General features: G+C 42.1%; 1 protein-coding gene across 4 annotated transcripts in view; it reads left to right on the top strand.

Annotated features, from left to right (window-relative positions):
* The window catches only part of smc6 (structural maintenance of chromosomes 6), a 72,799-nt gene that overhangs the window by 30,912 nt on the left and 19,324 nt on the right, over positions 1–22,563 (top strand). For all 4 annotated transcript variants that reach the window (XM_016996470.2, XM_008117278.3, XM_003215413.4 and 1 more), the window contains 11 exons: positions 5,884–6,003; positions 6,099–6,197; positions 7,181–7,327; positions 8,848–8,936; positions 13,890–14,054; positions 15,276–15,454; positions 15,873–16,074; positions 19,870–19,984; positions 20,979–21,139; positions 21,261–21,396; positions 22,436–22,516. In XM_016996470.2, coding sequence (XP_016851959.2) covers positions 5,884–6,003; positions 6,099–6,197; positions 7,181–7,327; positions 8,848–8,936; positions 13,890–14,054; positions 15,276–15,454; positions 15,873–16,074; positions 19,870–19,984; positions 20,979–21,139; positions 21,261–21,396; positions 22,436–22,516 — 1,494 coding nt within the window. The remainder of the gene's footprint in view (positions 1–5,883; positions 6,004–6,098; positions 6,198–7,180; positions 7,328–8,847; positions 8,937–13,889; positions 14,055–15,275; positions 15,455–15,872; positions 16,075–19,869; positions 19,985–20,978; positions 21,140–21,260; positions 21,397–22,435; positions 22,517–22,563) is intronic.

Genomic DNA, 22,563 nt, shown 5'->3' with positions numbered 1-22,563 from the left:
GGGTGCCGCTGCCGGAGCCCCTTGCGCCGCCTCACTCGTCGCGCCAACAGCTTTTCCCTCCCACCTCGACACCGGAGCGTGGCAGACAAACGGCTCGCCTGGCTCGAGCAGCTCAGGCCTCAGCCTCCAAGGATCCTCGGCTCCCGACCCTCTCTTCCCGTGAGGCCATGCCTCCTCCCGAGACTGTGCTTTCTTCTCCCCCTCAGTCCCCCCAAGGGGCTGAGGAGGAAGATGTTGATGTTGACCGCCCAGACTCTGTCCTCTCGGCCTCGGTGGTCTCTCTCGGTCTCGACCTCTCTCCTCCCCACGACGCGTATGAGGCGGACCCGCCTTCTCCTACTGACAATATTCGTGCTTTCTCTGATCAAATGGTCAGAATGGCCGACGCCCTGGGTTTGGAGATCAAGCAGACTTCCAAAGCAGTGTCTGATCCAGTTTTCAAAAGGGTACAGGCCCAAGCTCCGCCGGCCACGCTACTCCCTTTTCTGCCTTATCTCTTGGACGTTATCCAGGCCTCCTGGAAAACCCCTTCCTCCATTCCTCCGACCTCGAAGAGGATCGAGACTTGGTACCGTACCGACGATGATACCTTGGAATGGCTCAAACACCACCCCGACCCCAACTCCCTGGTCGTTAAGGCCTCTCAATCCTCAGGTCGTCAGTCGAACACTCCGGCCGACAGAGAGGGGAAGCGCTTCGACGCCGTGGGTCGAAAACTTTACTCCGGAGCCCTTTTGCTTTGCCGCATGGCGAACTATGGAGCCTGCATGGGTGCCTACCAGCAGATTATCTGGGAGAAGGCACAGCCCTTCTTCGCTAAGATGTCGGACGAAGACCGCTCCGTCCTCACTACCCTCCAACAGGAAGCAGACTCGCTTGCTCACCACCAAATACAAATGGCGAAGCATACAGGTGATACTGCGGGCAAGATGATTGCCCACGCGATATCCATCCGCCGCCACGCCTGGCTCAGGTCTTCGGGCCTCTCCTCATCTTCCAGACAGGTCATTGAAGACCTTCCCTTTGACGCGCTCGGACTATTTAACTCCGGTACCGATGACAAACTCAAGTCTAATCATGACTTTAAAATTCTTGCGTCTAAATGTGGCGACCAACCGCAACCTCAGCGCACCCGCTGGTTCCCGCACCGCTCCCGCCGCTTCCCGCCGCAATCTTTCAGACACCACTCTTTCAGGCGGCCATCGGGCTCGAATAATCAAACCCATCACCAACCTCGTCGGGGACCTCATCCGCAAAAGCAACGCGGTCGAACCACCCCCGCTCCTCCGCAGGCTAACCGGCGTACCTGACGCCAACCCCTGCCAAGACTCCTCGCCCGCTACCGATGCAGAGCCCACGCTGCCTCGACCCTCCGGCGCCTTTGCAGACCGCCTAGCCCCCTTCTACAATCACTGGGACTCTATTACTTCAGATGCATGGGTTCTTCGCATTGTCCAAGACGGCTACGCCTTAGAGTTCGCGGACCTTCCACCTACAGGTCGCATTCTCCACTCAACTCCTTCCCCAGAGATACTGGCCGAAGTCGAGGCGTTACTAGCCAAGGGCGCCATCCGTCCCTCCCCTCCCGAACTGGACCCTTTAAGTTTTTTCTCCAGATACTTTACAGTCCCGAAGAGAGGAGGCGGGCTACGCCCCATTCTGGACTTAAGGGCCCTCAATATATTCATTCGCCCTTCCAAATTCAGGATGGTCTCTATTGCCTCTATCCTCCCGATGCTGCAGCGGGGAGACTACTTTGCCTCCATAGACTTACGAGACGCCTACTTCCACGTGGCGATACGGGAGGCGCACAGACGCTTCCTCTGTTTCAAAGTGCTCAACCAAACCTACCAATTTACCGTTTTACCCTTCGGGCTCGTTACGGCCCCGAGGGTCTTTACCAAGGTCGTCGCCACCGTAGCGGCCCACCTAAGGCTACATGGCATCACGGTCTTTCCTTATCTGGACGATTGGCTTCTCGTCGGGCCAGATCCGGTTCTTCTCGAAAACCACGTCTCCTTCACGCTGCGTCTTCTAAAATCTCTCGGCCTCCAACTCAACTCCGAGAAGTCAAATCTCTCCCCGTCGACCCGAATCCGGTTCATCGGGGCCCTCTTCGACTCCGTCACAGAGACTGTTTCACTTCCGTTCGACAGATTCCTAGCTCTCCGCCACCACATCGCCCTTTGTCGATCTGCCCGGAGAGTCAAAGCCCGTGCCATCCAAGTCCTTCTGGGCCACATGGCCTCCACGGTCCTCACGACCCCGTTTGCCAGGCTGCGCCTTCGGGTCCTACAAAGGTGGTTTATAGACACTTTCAAGCCGTCCTACCACCACAACTCCAGATACCTGTCGATACCGATGTTCGTCCGCCGGTCCCTCTCCTGGTGGACGTCTCACCAAAACGTGTGCAGGGGCCTCCCATTTCATCCAGCCCCGCCGTCGCTAACCATAACCACGGACTCCTCCACTTACGCTTGGGGAGCCCACATGAACGGTCTAACGGTTCAAGATCTTTGGTCCCCATCAGAGAGGGCCAACCACATAAACTTTCTCGAGCTTCTCGCCATTCTCAAAGCCCTGAAAGCATTCTCCCGCCTCATCCGTCACAAGTCCATTCTCATTCAATCGGACAACCTCGTAGCAGTATTCTACATCAACAAACAGGGCGGTACGGGTTCGAGGAAACTGATGCTCCTCTCCTCCCGTCTCTGGGTTTGGTGCATAGCCCACGATGTACAGGTCTCGGCAATCCACCTGCCGGGCGCCCAAAACGACCTAGCAGATGCCCTCAGCAGGATGACATCTTCCTCCCACGAGTGGAAGCTCGATCCCGAGATCCTCGACGGTCTGTTCCTCCACTGGGGACGCCCTACTCTGGATCTCTTCGCGTCTCCCCACAACGCTCAGCTACCCCGCTACGGGGCGAGACTTCCCCCGAACTCCTTCCCCGGCTGTCTGGGAGATGCCTTTCTGCTGGACTGGTCAGCGGAGATGCTTTATCTTTTTCCACCGATTCCTCTCATACCGAAAGTCCTCGAAAGACTTCTCTCGATCTCGGTCACAGCGATTCTCATAGCTCCGGCCTGGCCCCGCCAACCGTGGTATCCGGCCCTTCTTCGTCTCTCCAGAGGAACGTTTCGCCCTCTGCCTCCCTCGCCGCACCTTCTCTCAAGGGAGGACGGCAAAATTCTTCACCCGGACCTCCCTTCCCTTCATCTCACTGCATGGAGGATTCTTACCTAGCCTCCCTTCCGCAGAGCCTGCAAGACGTCCTTCGGGCAGCCCATAAGCCGTCTACTACCAAGGCTTATTCATATAAACTCTCTCGCTTTCACGCTTTTCTTCGATCCCGTGGCGTCGACACCTTTCCGACCTCGGTATCGGTGGTCCTCGACTTCCTGATGACTCTCGTCGAGAAGAAACTCTCTCTCGCCTCTATTAAAGCCTATCTCGCAGCTCTTTCCTGGTCGTTTCAACGCCACGGTCAGCCATCTCTCTTTTCTCATCACTTGATCAAAACCTTTCTCCGAGGCTACAATAACATCTGCCCGCCGTCGCTACCACCTACGCCGGGTTGGAATCTCGAACTTGTACTTTCTCAACTCACTTCGGCTCCCTTCGAACCGCTTGCCTCGACCGATCTCCGTCTGCTCTCCTGGAAGTTGGCCTTTCTAGTGGCGATCACGTCGGCACGACGGCCATCCGAGCTTGCTGCTCTCAGGGTCGACGAGCCTTATCTACGCTTTCACCATGACCGCGCTGTTCTTCGCCCGGACATTACCTTTCTTCCTAAGGTGGTGTCAGCTTTCCACCTCAATCAAGACATTGTCCTACCAGCTTTCTTCTCTAACCCCTCCTCTCCTCTAGAACAAAAACTGCACCTTCTTGATGTTCGAAGGGCACTTCTCTTCTACAGGGACCGTACCAAAGACATCCGTAAGACACAAAGACTCTTTGTCGCTTATGCCCAGGACAAGTTGGGGAATCCCATTTCTTCCCAAAGACTGTCCCACTGGATTGCTCAGGCCATTGAGTTGGCCTACGAACTAGCCAAGCGACCTCCTCCTCCATCCATCCGCCCGAGGTCGACTAGGGGCCTCTCGGCTTCGACCGCCTTTCTTCGGGGTATTCCGCTTGACTCCATATGTAAAGCGGCTATCTGGTCAAACCCTCTTACGTTTGTTTCTCACTACAGACTGGACAATAAAGCCTTAAAGGACTCGGCCTTTGCAAGATCAGTACTCTCATCTTGCCTCTCCTGACTCTCGAACGTTTTTTCTCCTTATATTCACCCGCAGGTGACTCTCTATACCTCTCCTTCAAGTTTTCGGCCGGTCATTTTTTCCCCATACCTACCTCTAGGGATGTGTTTTTCCCTGATTGTGTTGAGCAGTCGCTCTATTACCTGATACCGCCTTATTTATCCAGGCGGATATGATGTGTTTGTCCCTCTCCCCCCTGGGAGAGCGTTATATGCACTATGCAATTGAATGGTTTTCTTTTTTCTACCATGTTTATTGGAAAATTTTCTATGTTATGTTTTCCTCTTCTACTATGCTCATGTTTGCATTGCACTGGTCCTTTCGGACAATTGATTGCACTGGTCTCTTGAGACTGTTGTCTCATTATGTCCTAATAAATATGTGTTTGGACATTTACTAAGTTGTTGAGTTTTGCCTTGTCCCACCATCCGGGACCTTAGCGTGTCAGTCTCCATTAGTGTGCATTCACAGAGTACACGAAGAAAAAGGACAGGTTGCTCACCTGTAACCATGTTTCTTCGAGTGTACTCTGTGAATTCACACAAACCCGCCCTTCCTTCCCCTCTGGCAAACCTCTCCCTTTCTCGTTGCCTTGGCGGCGTAGGAACTGGGGAGCGCGCGCCTGGGGCTGCCTTATATGCCCCTTGGGAAGGGGGGCGTGGTTACCGCCAAAATTTGAACTTCAGCTTGGAAGAGTTTCCGTTGGAACCTGCGCAGGCGCAGCTTCTCCATTAGTGTGAATTCACAGAGTACACTCGAAGAAACATGGTTACAGGTGAGCAACCTGTCCTTATATCATGTCTATTAGTGTTACCATATTGGATTATTTTATACTGTTTTAATTCTTTTGCTACAAGTTAACTGTTATCATTGTGTATTATTACTTTGATTTTTGGTATGTTTGTATTTTGGGCTTTGAATGTTTGCCTTTTTTCTGTGTGTAAACTGCCCTAAGTCCCTTCTGGGAGAGAGGGTGTTCTAGAAATAAAGATGATGATTATTGTTATACCTAAAAAAAATCCCAGAGCTGATGCTGTCTATCCAGTGCTATTTTTTGAATCAACATCTCAAATAACCCCAGGAACAGGACAAAAAACTAAAGCACCAATATTTTTTGTTTTGTTGGGCTGTGGTATTAATATAGATTTTTTAAAAAAATTGAGCCAGGTTCTGTATTGAGTTCCATGTAGCTCTTATGCAGTTAAATGATGAATGGTTGTGTTGGAAATATACCATGTGTGTGCATGCTCCTTCCTCATTTTCCATTTCTTTCATTCCCTGTACATTCAGTTATTGGGATGGTTTGTTATTACTTAAACCATGGTTTCTTGTGGCTGTGATATTAGAAAAGTGTTTAAAAGATTTTGTCATGGGAATTTTGAGAAAAACAGGAGATTGAAGGAGAGGATGAGGAGATCCCTTGTTAAGCTATAATCTATGGAAGAAAAATCTTATGAATATTTATTTAATATTTTAATTTTTTGTTGTTGAAGTATTTCTAGTTCCTTATGTCATCTTGTTTTCCTAAATAATTCTGCCACTATTGCACTTGTGGAAAAAAGTATCATTATATCCCTCTTGTTGCCATTTTTATTCATCTACATGCTTTTCTTTTTAGTTTCTTGAAGGGCTTGCGATGCAGGTTTCAGAGAAAGAAGCACGCTATAAAAGTATTGCTGCTTTGAGTGAAATGCAAAATGATTTAAAGCAGTTACAGAACCAAATAGCTTGGGCAATGGTAATCACCTTATTCCAGTCTGCTACTTAGTAAAATTCAGTGTTGTTTAATTTTAATACTATTCACAATATGATCATTTTGCTATTATATTTAAGGTAAGAGACACTGAAAAAGAAGTGAAAACAATAAAAGATGACATAGACTCAAAGGAAGCCAGAACTAAGAAGTTTGTTGAGAAAGTGAATGAATGGAAGGTACGTCCTTTTCATTTTTGTAAAGATTGACTTAAATTTAATCAGTTCTCCATTTTTAAGAAGTGAAACTATATGTTTAATCTTTTAAAAAGATAATTCCCTCTCCCCTCCAAATTCACTCTAGTCTATTGAATAACCAGTACTTATATTTTATTTCTACAAAGTTAAATCTTGAGGTCATATTCTTAAAATCCTCAAGAAGAAATACCTGAAATTGATTGCACAACTATTAAACTGCATTTCAGTGAGGTAGTCTAACAAAATGCAGATATCTTGCATAAGGAAAATAAGTAATTTGGCTGTGAAGGAGTAAAGAACCTAATAAATACTTGGATATATTCTCAGTTTTGAGTTACTTTACACAAAACCTAATGAATGAGAATAAGTTTGTCATTCTGCAGAAGGGAGTTCAGAATGCATATTATTAAACTAGAAACATTTGGCCAGGGGATCATTAGATTTCCATTCGATTTTTAATTAAACCCAATTGAAATGATCATTTGCTTGTGAACTGGTCATGGTAGATGAGACAAATTTTGTCCAACATTACATTTGTCAAAATCTGAAATGTAGCAACATAACTCTCCCTCCACCAGATAAGGGGAGGAGAAGCAGACTTTTGTTTTTACCAGACAAGCTTCATATTGCTTGCTTGTCAAAGGGACCACCATTTCCTTTCATACTTAAAGAGAGCTTGTTATCCTAGGCAGCTTTATGTCAGGTTTAGATTCTGCAGGCTAAACGTGCCCAGTTCTTTAAGCCGCTCCTGATAGGGCTTGTTCTCCAGACCCTTGATCATTTTAGTTGCCCTCCTCTGGACGCTTTCCAGCTTGTCAACATCTCCCTTCAACTGCGGTGCCCAGAATTGGACACAGTATTCCAGGTGTGGCTTGACCAAGGCAGAGTAGAGGGGGAGCATGACTTCCCTAGATCTAGACGCTGAGTGAGTTTTCTGACATGATATTTGCTTGTTTATTTTTCAGGATAAGGTTAATGTAGCAGAAGAAAACCATAGAACAATACAAGAGAAACTTGAGAAGTTAACTGAAGAAGCACAAAATCTGCAGCCTTCATGTAGAATTTCAAAAACAGATGTGCAGGCAAAAAGAAAAGCATACAATGATGCCGAGGTTTGTGTCTGAAAAGTTCATTCTCAAATGCCTTGTGCATCTATGTCTAATGCTCTTATAGAATCATAGAGTTGGAAGAGACCTCATGGACTTCCAGTCCAACCCTCTGTCAAGAAGCAGGAAATCGCATTAAAAGCACCCCCCAACAGATGGCCATCCAGCCTCTGCTTAAAAGCCTCCAAAGAAGGGGAGTCCACCACACTCCACGGCAGAGAGTTCCACTGCCAAACAGCTCTCACAGTGAAGAAGTTCTTCCTCAGGGGAATCTCCTTTCCTGTAGGTTGAAGTCATTGTTCCACGTCCTAGTCTTCAGGGCAGCAGAAAACAAGATTGCTCCCATGTCCCTATGACTTCCCCTCACATATTTATCATGTCTATCATGTCTCCTCTCAGCCATAATAATAATAATAATAATAATACTTTATTTATATACCGCCCTATCTCCCGGATGGGACTCAGGGCGGTTTACAGTCATAAAAGCAACACAAACATTACATAACAACATAATACACATTATTAAACAAAGTGAAATAATACAATTATAACAATAAAACACACTTACATGACCAGATCAAGGGGACGGGAACCATAAACCCAATATATTAAAATGTATCATTTTAGGCTAGGGAAATCTTGTGCAATATATTCAGGCTCAGAAATCGGCGGTAGTCCAATGTAATTACTGAAAAATCTGCCGACACCACCAGGTCTTCAGTTCCTTACGGAAATTGAATAATGTAGGACCTTCTCTTCTGCAGGCTAAACATGCCCAACTCTTTCAGCCACTCCTCGTAGGGCTTGTTTTCCAGACCCTTGATCACTTTAGTTGCCCTCCTCTGGACACATTCCAGCTTGTCAGCATCTCCCTTCAATTGCAGTGCCCAGAACTGGACACAGAATTCTAGGTGTGGTCTGACCAAGGCGGAATAGAGGGGTAGTACGACTTCCCTGGATCCAGACACTATACTCCTATTGATGCAGGCCAAAATCCCATTGGCTTTTTTAGCTGCATGACATTGTAGCTCATGTTTAACTTGTTGTCCACGAGGACTCCCAAGATCTTTGGATCCTTTTGTACAGTGAGAGGTTAAATGATATTGAGCATTGGAATAGGACATTGGGAGATGAGGATTCAAATTTCTGCTCTGCCATGGAAAGCTACTTGGTGACCTTGGGCAGGTCACACTTACTTGGACTTACATGAAAACAAAGGCAAAATCCTTTCTGAATGCAAAATTGCACTTACCATCAAGGTTCATTCTGCCAAGAAAATCTTGTGATAGGGTTCACATTAGGGTCACCATAAATTGGAGGTGACTTGAAGATACAAAACAACAACATTGTGCAAAGCCTTTCTGATGTTTGGTTCTTTTTCAATATTGTTTAACCTTGACCTGGCATGGAAGTGTAGTAAAAAAATCCTACATTTAAGATAAATATTTTTACTACGTTTGTGTCAGTGTTCACATTAAGATCACGCTTGACGATTTTTAACACAAATCTACTTTTCTTTTTTCCAGGTAGCACATAATCGAGCTCAAGCTGATTTAAAACGATTGGGAAAAGACCATGAACATCTTTGTCAAAAGATTAAGGAACTGAAAAATAGGTAATGTTTTCCCGTACTAAATCATTATTTCCTCAGGCTGTTGGGTCAATAGAATCTTAGAAAATCTCTGCTCAAATAACATACCAAAGACTTTTTCTTCCCTCTGTTCTATGAACCTCTAAAAAGTTCATTCCTTCCCTCTCAGTTATGCCTAAATTCTGATCAAATGCATAACTATTAAATACCTTAAATAACATAAACATGAAAAATGGGATACTTAGTGTCCGGATATTTGCTTGTCAACAACAGTGCTGCAAATGGCTGGTATTGATAATGGAATTGGCTCTGTTAGTACTTCCTACAGTAAATATCCTTCCATCCTCACTGTCTTCAATCCCACTTTCAATCTTGTATACATCATCTTATAACGTTAGCTATTGTTCATAAGATCCTGCTATCGCAAATTTGCTAGATTGTGAGGTGCCACAGAAATCCGTTTCCGTTGTGACATACTAGCATTGTTGTCCTGTTTAACCTTTAACTCAATGTTTCTTCTGGGGGAAATTGATTTAGAGATTAACTGTTGGGTTAAGATGCATATGACTTTTTTCATGGCAACAGTTATACTCTTAGCCTCCTGGTAGATTCCTCCTATGTTACTAGTCTCAGGACTCGGGACTCAGGTAGTACACAAAGACTCTCTCCGCAATGCTGATTAAATGTGTCCCATTCTGAAATGGGATTTGCCCCCCTGAAGTTTTCTGTGGAAACTTGATGGGTTTGGAGTGAGAGTGCATTCCCAATCTTAAGTTGTGCAATGGACTGTGCTCGGAATGGCCCTGATACTGGACATGCAAGTATCAAAATAAGAGATTGACCCAGTCAGCCCCTCTCTACTTCAGGATCCAGGGTAGAGTTCAAACTCCTGCTTCCATTTCACTCCCTGCTGAAAATCAGCCATCACTCTTGATCAACTACTTTCACGATTTCATCCGTCTTGAGGAACATTGACTATCTGTACTAAATGTTTGATTCAGATTCTGATTGACTTCTTCAACATCTAAAGCTGAATTCGATAGTGATTGAAATGTCACAGCCTTAAGTTGATACAGAAGACATTTCCTGTTCCTTCAGAAGGAGAGATTGAAACTTGACCTGCTTGTGAAGAAATTTTATTCCTTGTCTGTGCTGGGCCTACATATTGCCAGTTACTGTGTTTGCAAAGGAGCCTATTAGCAGCATCTGTGGTTGAGAGTGACACTGCTTCTTGCTAAATTGTCTGGCAAAAACAAGTACCAAGGCAGCCTTGGTTTGCTTTTTCACATTTCTGGGAGCCACATACCTTTGCTTTTCATATTGGCCAGAATGTGTCACCATCCACGGTGAGCAGGTGGGACATGGACAGCCTCAGGATGATGACATGGAGAGTGTTCCATTAGCCTCTTTGCCTGATTCCATCTAAGATATAATCAATTTTGCAGATAGGCCTTCCACCCAGATATCTTACACATGGAACATGTTTATGTCTTTCATATCAATTAGAGGGGCTTCTCCAACACTTACTCAAATGTGTCCTTTCGTCTTTCAATACTCTCTTTTCCCTCTAACCTCTTGAGCATGATTTGACTGCCATCTCATCTCATTTCCAACTGTTTTTCCAAGACCCTTTGTTTCAAATGCCATTTTAATTCATTGTTGTTTCATTCTGTTTTTACCACATTGTTACTATTCTTTTTTTTTTAAAAAATTGTATTACACTTCTTAAACTTGTCTAGTGTGGGATTGTTAGCCGTCTTGAGTCCACACAGGGAGAAAGATGGAGTATAAATAAAGTTAATAACAAGAATAATAGTACTTTGATTCAGAAAGCACAGAAAAGCTGCCCTCATTTATATCCTCTGGTTTTGGGATCGATTGTTGTGGAGTTTATACCTGAAGTTTTCCCAGCTTGGAAACCTTTTGTAATAATTGCTTCCTACTTGCCAAGAAAATAGAATTCCTAGTAGCTATTACCAGGAGAGCAGGGGAGCTTTGTGCTCGCCATATTGACCAGGACTACTTATGTTTCCATTAAGGCAAGTTTGTTCAAAGGCTGAACATTTCCCTTTTGCCGGAAGTGGTATCTTCATCTCAACTAGGACATACTACTTGCATTCATGCAGAATCTGACTACTGATTTGCATTCATTGGGTGTTTGGAAAGCTTTTTCCTTGATAGGCTTTCTGCTTCATGAAGGAGCTAAATATCAGGGTTGTTGTATGTCTTTTGGGCTGTGTAGCCATGTTCCAGAAGTACTCTCTCTTGACATTTCGCCCACATCTATGGCAGGCATCCTCAGAGGTTGTGAGGTATGGATAAACTAGGCAAGGAAAGGAAACATATATCTGTGGAGAGTCCAGGGTGTGGCAAGAGTCCTTTGTCACTGGGAAGCCAGCATTAATGGTTCAGTTAATCACCCTAATTAGCATTGGAAAGGTTTTTGTCTCTTGCCTGGGGGACATCCTTTGTTCAGTCAATAGCCGTCCTTGGGGCTCCTCTGCCTTCAGAGTGTTGGTTCCCATCTACTGTTTTGATTTTAGAGTTTTTTTTAATACTGGTAGCCAGATTTTGTTCATTTTCATGGCCTCCTTCTTTCTGTTGAAGTTGTCCACATGCTTGTGGATTTCAATGGCTTCTCTGTGTAGTCTGACATGATAGTTGTTGGAGTGGTCCGCATTCCTGTGTTCTCAAATAATATACTGTGTCCAGGCTGGTTCATCAAGTGCTCTGCTATGGCTGATTTCTCTGGTTGAATTAGTCTGCAGTGCCTTTCATGTTCTTTGACTCTTGTTTGGGCACTGTGTTTGGTGGTCCCTACGTATACTTGTCCACAGCTGCATGGTATCCGGTAGACTCCTGCAGAGGAGAGAGGATCCCTCTTGTCCTTCGCTGACCGTAGCATTTGTTGGATTTTCTTTGTGGGTCTGTAGATAGTTTGTAGGTTGTGCTTCTTCATCAGTTTGCCTATGCGGTCAGTGGTTCCCTTGATGTATGGTAAGAACACCTTTCCTCTGGGTGGATCTTTGTATTGACTCTCGTGGCTTGTTCTTGGCCTTGCAGCTCTTCTGATGTCTGTGGTGGAGTATCCATTGGCCTGTAGAGCCCAGTTTAGGTGGTTTAGTTCACCTTGGAGGAGGTGAGGTTCGCAGATTCTTTGTGCACGGTCTGTCAGGGCTTTTATTGTGCTTCTTTTTTGACTTGGGTGATGGTTGGAGTTTTTATGAAGGTATCTATCTGTGTGTGTAGGTTTTCTGTAAACTGTGTGGCCCAATTGTTGATTGGGTTTGCAGATGACCAGAACATCTAGAAATGCAGTTTTCCTTCCTTTTCTTTTTCCATGGTGAATTGGATGTTTGGGTGGATGCTGTTAAGGTGGTCCAGGAACTTGCTGAGTTCTTCCTCTCCATGGCTCCAAATTGTGAAGGTGTCATCTACGTATCTGAACCAAACAGTTGGCTTTTTTGGTGCTGTTTCTAGGGCCTGTTTTTCAAAGTGTTCCATATAGAAATTTGCTACTACTGGGCTGAGAGGGCTCCCCATGGCCACTCCATCTTTCTGTTCATAGAATCCATTGTCCCACTGAAAGTAGCTAGTGGTGAGGCAATGGTGAAACAGGGCTGTAATGTCTTCTGGGAAGTTTTGTTTGATTAGTGTGAGAGTGTCAGCTACCGGGACCTTGGTAAATAGGGACACCACATCGAAGCTGATCAGGATGTCCTTGGTGCTTAGCCTGAGGTTGCTGATCTTTTCTATGAAGTGTGTTGAGTCCTTGATATAGTGCGCAGTGAGCCCAATGTGGGTTTGTAGCTGTGTAACCAGAAATTTTGCCAGGTTGTAAGTCAGCGATCCAATGGCACTTACAATGGGTCTTTTTTTTTTTGTGTCAGGAGCAACCGGAGTTGCTTCTGGAGTGAGAGAATTGGCCGTCTGCAAGGACGTTGCCCAGGGGACGCCCGGATGTTTTTGATGTTTTCACCATCCTTGTGGGAGGCTTCTCTCATGTCCCCGCATGGAGCTGGAGCTGATAGAGGGAGCTCATCCACACTCTCCCCAGGTGGGATTCGAACCTGGCAGCTTTCAGGTCAGCAACCCAACCTTCAAGTCACTTAGTCCACTACGTCATCTGGGGGCTCTGAGTGGGATGGAGTCCTTGTGGATTTTTGGGAGTCTGTAAAGCCTAGGTGGGAGGGCTTCTGATTTGCACAGCTGTTGGCGTATGTCAAAGTTTATGGAGGAGTTCTTGATTAGAGTGTTCGTTTTTCTGGTGATTTTGTTAGTAGGGTCTTGTTTCAGTTTCTTGTAAATTGTGGGATCTAGAAGTTGTCTGATTTTTTCTTTTTTCTTTTGTTTGTTTGTTCTTTGTATTGTTCTATTTAATGATCTTTTCTCTTTTTTTTTGTTCTTTGTATTGTTCTATTTAATGATCAACTTCTAGATCCCACAATTTACAAGAAACTGAAACAGTGACAAAGGACTCTTGCCACACCCTGGACTCTCCACAGATATATATTTTTTCCTTTCCTTGCCTAGTTTATCCATACCTCACAACCTCTGAGGATGCCTGCCATAGATGTGGGCGAAACATCAGGAGAGAATATTTCTGGAACATGGCCACACAGCCCGAAAGGCATACAACAACCCTGTGATCCCGGCCATAAAATGTGTTCGACAACACATTGAGCTAAATATCATTTCTGTATTATTCCTCTTTAAAATGTGGACTGTCAATATCAGTACAATGTGTTTCAAAGTGATGCCAGTCTCTCTTTGTTGTAAATTTGAAAGCATAGCTAGCTAATACTGATTTTTACCAGTTTCATGTATACATGAAAACTAACAAAGGAAAAGTATATTGCACTAAATACAGACAGAAATATCTTGAGTTTGTATTAATGTTTCTGTCTTTGTAGCTCCAAATAGTTTGCCAGTTGAGTTTTTGAACAAAATAGTACCTTGGTTTTTTAAATATTACAGTGCTGAACGAATTTCAGAGCCTGAAAGGCTGGAAAAACAGAAAAGAATCGACCACTTGAAAGAACAGCTGAGGACACTTTGTGATCAAGATAAATCAACCAATCAAGAGCTAGAACAGTTTCGACATACTATATATACATACAAGGAAGATTCTGTTAGGCTTAAGTAAGTTCAATAAATGTAATTAAATTGATTATTTAATTTGTGCAATAAACTGCATGTCAGAGCCAGGTTTCTTTTTTAAAAAAGCAGTTTTTGCTTACCTAACACAATTCCCCTATAGATTAAGTACCATGTATACTCAAGTATTAGCAGAGTTTTCAGCTCCTTTTAGGGTTGAAAAAGCCCCCCTCGGCTTATAGTTGAAATTCTTGGCCGGCTTATATTTGGGTCTGCTTATACTCAAGTATATAAGTAATCAGATTTGAACATTCTTATCTTATTAAAGTCTTATTATTATCTTAAAGTTCAGTTTTATGTAAATATTCAAAAACATTTAACCTACTGATGACTCAATTAATGTAATTTTGTTTGTATCTCTTTTTCTTTTTCTTTTTGAAATTTACCAGCAGCCGCTGCATTTCCCACGCTTATCTTATACTTAAGTCAATAAGTTTTCTCAGTTTTTTGTCATAAAATTAGGTGCCTTGGCTTATATTTGGGTTGGTTTATACTTGTATATACAGTAGCTACCACATGAATGGTATTATCTACTTCAAGGGAATTCTCCAGTGACCTGAGAAAAGTATGGTAATTTCTGTTGCAGTTTTGGTAAAGAAAAGGTCCATCTTGATCCCTGTTTTGTTGTAACTGCAAAGGAGATACCTGGTTTTGTAATAAACATATTTTACTTTACAAAGAATTACCAATAAAAGAAATTTCAGAAATTTCCACTGGAGAATAAGGCCAGCCATTTTAATTTTGTTTTATGAATGTTATAGCCATGAATGCTTTGGGATCTGACTTGTGGGTTTTACTGAAAGTTGTACTCTGTTCTTTTTGTGTAATAACTTTTTGTCTTCTATGGCTGCTGTGGTTTATTTTAAATTACAGCTGATATTAGACACGTAATTTATGTCTTAGTAATTTATCTAAATCTTTGTATTTGTTTTTATTATCCTATTCCTAATTTTTATTTTCTATTAGTTATAAGTTTTTGATGTTATTATGTTGATTTCTGTGAAATTTCAGCATTGACTGCCTTTTTTTTTTTTTTGTAAACTCTGTAAGTCCCCTCGGGGAGAGAGGGCAGTCTATAAAAAACAGAATTATTACTATTTTATTTATAGACTTTCTGGTTGTAAAAATGGAGTTGGTCTTTTAGTAATGCATAATAATAATAATGATAATAATAATAATAATAAATGCTTTTGTTTGCTTTTTTAGGAAGGAAGAATGTGAACTGAGAAGAAAAATGGACTCTCAGGCACAACAGCTGAAAGAATTAAAGGAGAGTAAAACAAACCGGTTGAAAAGATTTGGAGAGCATCTACCAGCTCTTTGTGAAGCGATTAAAATTGCTCATCAGCAGAAGCAATTTACATACAAACCAGTAGGACCTTTAGGTGATCTATTTGGGTTTTTTTCTGATGGACAGATGACAAAAACCTTGAACAATGGGTTAGAGATACTGAATTTCACCTATATTTTCTGAAGATGTAGTAAACATGAGGTATATCTAACTACAGAAATAATGCAGTTTGACACTGCCTTATCTGCCATGGCTCAATGCTATGGAATCCTGGAGGTTGTAGTTTGGTGAGGTGCGCAAAACCTATATGCAGCTCCAAAACGTTTAACCTATTTTAATTTTGACCTCTACCTGTTGCTAAGCTGTGGATGTCTGATCTACACTGAGCCTTTTAAAAAGATAGGGTTTCCAAGCTGCATTTCCCATTATTACTGTATAATGTTTTTACTTGAAACTTCTGATAGCTGAAGTTAATATAGTTTATTATTCTGAATATTGTTTCTTGTATTTAGGTGCTTTTCTTCATTTGAAAGATGCTGAATTGGCTTTGGCTGTTGAGTCGTGTTTAAAAGGTCTGGTTCAGGCATTTTGCTGTGATAACCATAGAGATGAAAGAATGTTACAGTCATTGATGTCCAAGTATTGCCGACCTCATTTTCGTCCTCAGATCATTGTTAGTAAATTTCAGAATAAAGTTTATGACGTAAAGGCAAGGTAAGTTGTTGACACTCGTGGCCTCAAACCTCATTTTATATCTGTTTTAAATGATAAAGTAAATTATATTCTGGCAGTTAAGATCATAATTTCCTCTACTAGAAGCCTTGCCCTGCTAGTTCGATAGATCAATGATCAATCTATTTTCCCCCAAGGACCTGGGAAATTGACACTTCTGTTCGATGTTTGATGTTTTGTTTTATGTCTGATATAACAGGTTGTGTTTTTTTATTTAATTTTAGTTGTTAGGTCATAATTTGTTTTTTTATATTGGTCTATCAATTATTTGTTATTATGGATGTATTGTTGTGTTCGGACATTGAATGTTTGCCTTTTATATTTGGAATCCACCCTGTAGCCCACCGGGGAGATAGGACAGATTACAAATAAAGTTTTATTATTATTATTACTATTACCATTATCTCTTGAATAGTTTCAAGCCATCTGATACTGTTTCTCATTTTAAAAAAACCCTCTGTTTTTGGACAACACACATTTCTTTGACCCATTTCAAACCAGCTTCAGAACAGAATATGGAGTTGAGACTGCTATGGTCACTTTAGTGGATGATCATCTTGTAGTGTTATGCATGGTATTTGTTTCATCTGTTTCATTTGTGTATTTGTTTCGTACTGTCCATTCAGATGCATGAAACAAAAGACGCCATTTTCGGATGAAACCAAAGGCAACACAAAAGAGAAAGTTGCACAAACACCATGCTTTGCTTTTGTTTTTGGGCCGTGTGGCATCCACTCCTGCAAACTTCTTCCTCATGCGTTGGGAGGAGATGGGAGGAGGTGATCCTTGGCCAATCGGAGGCCAAGGAAACAGTGACATAGACTGGATAGGGAGGGTATGTTAGTAGGGACTGCCCCTAAAGCGGCCATTGTGGTCGCGTCCCTTGCTGCTGCTGCTGCTGCTGCTGCTGCTGCTGGGTACTGGTGGGCTGGTGGGCTGGTTGGCTTGCTCTCTCTCTCCGCTTGGTTTGGCTTGCTGGTAGCCTTTCCTTGCCTTTTGCCTTACCTTGCTGGTGAGGACACTTGTTGCACCTCAACAGGGTTTCACCTTGCTCACAACACCCACGAAGAAACCAAATGTAAAAGTCAAAACAGTTTATTAAGTAAGCATATGTAAAAAGTGTGAAACACTATAGAGTAAATATAAAGAATAAAATCCATAAGTCAATATTATTGCAGGCAGAGGTCATAGGCAAAAAGCCAAGCCAAACTATACAGAGAATAATCCACAGGCAGCATAAATCTCAGAATAAGGTTTAAAACTGGAGCATGAAGCAGGATAAATCTACAATACATGGCTTCAAAGCAGGAGCACAACAGGAGCATAAATCCCAGAATAATCCATGGAACCAGGAACCAAAACATGAGCATGAATCATGGGTTTCCAATCCAAGGTTGAACAGAGAACAAGGCCAATGAGTCTCCTAGGTTAGCAACATTGTTAGATCTAAAATCCTTTCACAAGCCTCTCTGCTTTAAGGGCTGCAAAACATGAACACATTCTTCTGCACCCCCTGCTTCTCCCTATCTTTCGGCTCTTCTGCACCTGATTCCCTCCTCCCTCAGAGCCAGCCGGGAATGTTTATCTAAATCCACTGTTCCCTCGGATTAGCTCATGATAGCTCGGCTGCAGTTACTTGATGAGAGGTCACCTCCCTGACTGCTGGAATCCAAAACATCAGTATTTTCACACGCTAACACAGAAGCAGGCTTTTGTTCTAACAGCACCTCCTGTTTCTCTGTTATGGCTGTATCTGAATCCAGCATTCTCCCTCACTCATAAACTGCATCTCCCAGTTTCACAGGCCCTGACATCATAAACCCCTTATCATCATCAGGTTGAACCACGACAGCACTGAGCAAAGATTTGGGTTTTATTTTTTGCCTGACTGCTTGGCATATTTTAAAGATTTTTTCTTGAAAAGGAAGGGGCTGGGGTTTTTGAAGTGGTAGGGGTGGGGTTTGGCTGGGGAGCACATGTGGGGCTTTTCTTTATTCTTTGTGTATCCCCTATTTTTTAAAAAAGAAATATTTTGCAAAGGAAAGAAATTGTTGGGCTTCCCTTCTCTATTTAGAAATCAAACCTGTCTCTCTATAACTGGCCCTTGGAAACACTACTCTTTTATTTCTCTCTATTGCCTGTGGCTTGGTCTTCCCTCTCCTTTGGGCTGTATAGAGAACAAATGCAATAGGATAGTCTTATTATTTGTTATAGATTAAATATATTTTTGAACACAAAGACATTTGTGGGCCCCTGTCTCTATTCAAACTTTCAGTCTCTCTCTAAAACTGGCCCTTAGGAGAACTATAATTATTTTCTCCCAATGGTCCAATTTTTTTTTGGTTTTTTTGGTCACAAGACAAAAATCCCATTTGGATAGGCACTCCATTTTCGAAAGCAGAGACGAAAATGAAAATGAGCCAAAACGAATGAAACAAAACGGATCGCGATTCCATACAAATGCACACCACTATCATCTTGATGCTGACAAGGGGTGTGTGTGTCTCTGTTGGTGCTTTAAGATTTCTGAGCAGCTTTCTGTCCCATTAACCATGGTATCCTTCTGGGATGCCTGGGGAAACTGGGAATCAGGGGCACTGTGTTGCAATGGTTCTGGTTGTACCTCTCAGGTAGATTTCAGATTGTGGTGTCTGGGGATAGCTGCTCCTCAAAAGAGCTATCATTGGCATCCCATAAGGGGCCATTCTATCCTCAATGCTTTTTAATATTTTCATGAAACTGCTGGTGGGATCATCTGGAGGCATGAGGTGGGATGCTATAAGTATGCTGATGACACCCACATGTATTTCTTCATGTCTTCAAAAATAGCCATAGCTAAGGACAGTGTGTCTCCTCTGAAGGAATGCTGGGAGGAGGTAATGGGCTGGATGAAGACAAACAAATTGAAAGTTAATCAACATAATTCAGGTTCTTGCCACCCAGGGTCCTAACCTAGGGATGGAGCCGTGTAAACCAGTTTTGGATGAGGTTACATTCCCCCTGAAAGACTGTTTGCAGCTTGGGAGTGCTCCTGAATCTGTCTCTCCAAATGTCAGTGTAGGTAGACGTACCAGAAGAGATAGGTTTTCAGTTGTGTCTTAAATTCTGAGAGATTATTTGGTTGTTGGAGCTCTTCCAGCATGTCATTTCACAGTCCTAGGGTGGCTGATGAAAAGGCCTCTGGGTGATGGCTGGCAGTCAGGTTGGGGCTGGCTGAAGTAAGTGTCCCTCAGAAGATTTCAGTGTCCTAAAGGGCAGTTTGTGCAGGAGAAGGTGATCTTGTAGGTAACCTGTACCCAAACCAAATAGAGCTTTAACTATCAAAACGAGTACTTTGCACTTTGCCTGGAAACTACTGGAGTGACTTTAGTATGAGTGTAATATGCCCATTCCTAAATGTTCCTGTAACTAGTCTGGCTGCCATGTTTTGAACTAATTGGAGTTTCCTAGGAAGTAAGCTGGCTGAATTTGTTGTAAAATATTTTAGAGTAAAAGTCCATAAGATTGGACAGGAAACTGAATTGGAAAATATGTTTCCATTACCAGAGGCTGACTTTTATTTCAAAGACTTCTGCCAATGTTACGGCACTGTCTCTTTGTGGGCTGTTGTTATTGATACACCATGGTGTGTTATATTAGTTCCTACTTGTAATAATGCTAGATAATCCTCTGATTCCAAAACTAAAAAGTTCTGCCAAAGTATATTTTGTATTACTTGTTTTGTTACACTGTCTCCAGTTTTAAAGTATGTATATTACTGCTTTAACTCTTTTACAGAGCTGTTTTTCACCCAAACTTCCCATCGGTTTTGACAGCATTAGAGATTGATGATCCAGTAGTAGCCAATTGTTTGATTGATATGAGGGGTATAGAAACAATCCTTCTAATAAAAGTAAGACTTAAGTATATTATAGTAATAATTGAGCTTCTTTATTGCTAGAGTACTCCCTTCATGATATCAGCATAAGAGATGAATTGTTTGAAATTATATAGGTTTTTAAATTAACTAATTATGTTAGTACAAATTGTGAGCCAGTATGTTGTGGTGGTTTGAAAGTTGCACTACTAGTGGAGATCAGGGTTTGCATCTCCTTTTAGATGTGGAAACACATTGGGACCCCATCTACACTGACCATTTAATGCAGTTTGAAACTAGCTTCAAACTGTGGTGGCTGGACAACAAACTCTTGTGCAAGCACATGCAAAAAAAACAAAACCCTTAATGTGCATTACTGCTCTGTGATTTGTAGGATTTTCTACTCAGCAAAACCATATTCTTCAATACTGGTTTGAAACTGACTTTGAAAAGTGTCAGTAGCAAGGTGCCCTGAGTGATGTTAAGCAAGTCACGCTCTCTCTGTCTTAGAGGAAGACCCCCTCTAACCAAATCCTGGCAAGGAAACCCTGTGATGGGTTCCCTTTAGTTTTGCTATAAGTCATAAGCAACTTGAAGGCATATGACAACAACCAGAAGGTGAGAATTTGAAAAGTGAAGTTATTACGATGTAAAGGAAAGGCTTGCTGGTTTGTCCCATGTGGCAAGATGTGTCATGAAGTCTGATTTGGCTTCATAGCAGATTCATGGGTTTCTGTAGCAGCCCCACTGGTGTCATGGAGAGTGGGAGGGGTAAATGCTCATTATGAGAGACCGTTTTGCTAGAAAATGAGTCCCTTGCATAGAAAGGAATTCATGTAAGAAAGTTTTGGAATGATAGCTGAGCTTCAGCAAGATATTCAAAAGGACGGTTCAGCTATTGTGGAAATGTGATGGTCACAATAATTAGCATGCTTTTTAAAATCAAATGAGGTTCCTTTTAACATCTTAGTTCTAAATGCCATATATGTAGGTAAGATGCTTTGGTCATGGTTTTCTTTTTCTCCCTTAGAATAATGCTGAAGCTCGCAGAGTAATGCAACAAAATAAACCTCCCCCAAATTGTAAAGAAGCTTTTACTGGTGCTGGTGATCAGGTGTATCAGAGGCGGTATTACTCCTCTGAAAATACCCGGCCCAGATTTCTCAGCCAAGATGTGGAGGAAGATATAAGGTTAGCATCAACTTAATGCCAACTTTTTCTATTATAAGACAGGTCTGAATGTTGGGTCCAATTCTTATTTTTTGAATTTTATCATACAAGAGTTTTTTGAGCAGTGCTTTGTTTCTTTAAGGCATTTGGATGAAGAAGTTAAAAACAAACACATTCACCTGTCAAAATTACAACAGGAATTACGTCATGTTGAGAATGAGATTAGAAAAAACAATTCTTTACTTATTAATCATCAGCAACATCAAAAAGATATACAGGTAAGAGATACATAAGGAACTGAATGCTTGTGTAATTTATAGGCATCTGAAAGAATAGACACATACAATATGTGCGTTAAGCACTAGGCCAGAGGATAAAATGATGGTTATGTTCATTAGAATGTCAAAGGAATAGCATAAAAGAAACAGAGAAACTAATTAGTTATATAGTGATGCTCCTTGAATGAGCTATGTTGGGAATCTACTAATAGATGCCATTTCATCCTCAAGCCACAAGGATATTATATTTGTTCATTAGATTGAGTAAATTATATTGTAGCATACTTATTTACTTACTTAAAAAATCTGAAAACATCCAGGTATATCTTACGGTTATTCATTAATTCTAACTTTTGTTTGTTTCACCTGTTATATGCTTTTTGAAACTATAATTGCTTAGACTGATTTTGCACTTTGTTTACTGTTTTGATAGGGTGGCATTCCATTAAATTTGTCAGATGAGATTTTCATACGGCAAATTTAGTGGAGTGCCACTAAATATTGATTTTGTATCTTGCCAGTTTGGCACCCTTGCTTTTACACTCCTAAACGTTTATTGTTTTAAATTAGGGTCATTGCAATATAGTGCTTTTTGTCTGAATCGGACACTACATGGTGTTCCTTTTTCATGGTTGGAAGCTGCGTTTGTGCACAGTGTTCTTGGACTTGCTAAGAATTTAAAAAGCTTAATTAGGACCTTGATGGGACTCTCATTATTCCGAGATAGAAAACCCATAAAAAGTCTCATTTGTTATTCAGATTTATGTGATTTTGACAGTGTTTTTCACATGGGTAGTTCTTGATAGAAATTTGAGGTGTGACTCATTTTCATGAACTGTGAATATAAAACTTAGAATAATACTTGACCCACTAAGCTGTAACCATACTTTTACTTATTTTTAATTCAGAAATTACCAGTGTAGTTTATATGTCTTAGTCACCTTGAGTCTCTAATAAATTTCTGTAGAACTGAATTCTAAATGCTTATTTTGTGTCAGTATGGCTTTTCCCTTAATGTTTATTTTTATGGCTCTTTTAGACAACAATCAGAAAAATAAATGTAGAAATTGCGGATCTTGAGAGTGTTGAAGAGCATCAGTCAGGGGTCATTCCTACGTTGGTAAGGATGGTATTTCTTTATAACGTCTGCATTATAATATTGTGTCA

The sequence above is a fragment of the Anolis carolinensis genome, chromosome 1 (genome assembly GCF_035594765.1).
Source record: "Anolis carolinensis isolate JA03-04 chromosome 1, rAnoCar3.1.pri, whole genome shotgun sequence".
In the NCBI taxonomy this organism is placed as follows: domain Eukaryota; kingdom Metazoa; phylum Chordata; class Lepidosauria; order Squamata; family Dactyloidae; genus Anolis; species Anolis carolinensis.
The sequence above is the reverse complement of the archived record's forward strand: the minus strand, read 5'-3'. Positions and strand labels throughout refer to the sequence as shown.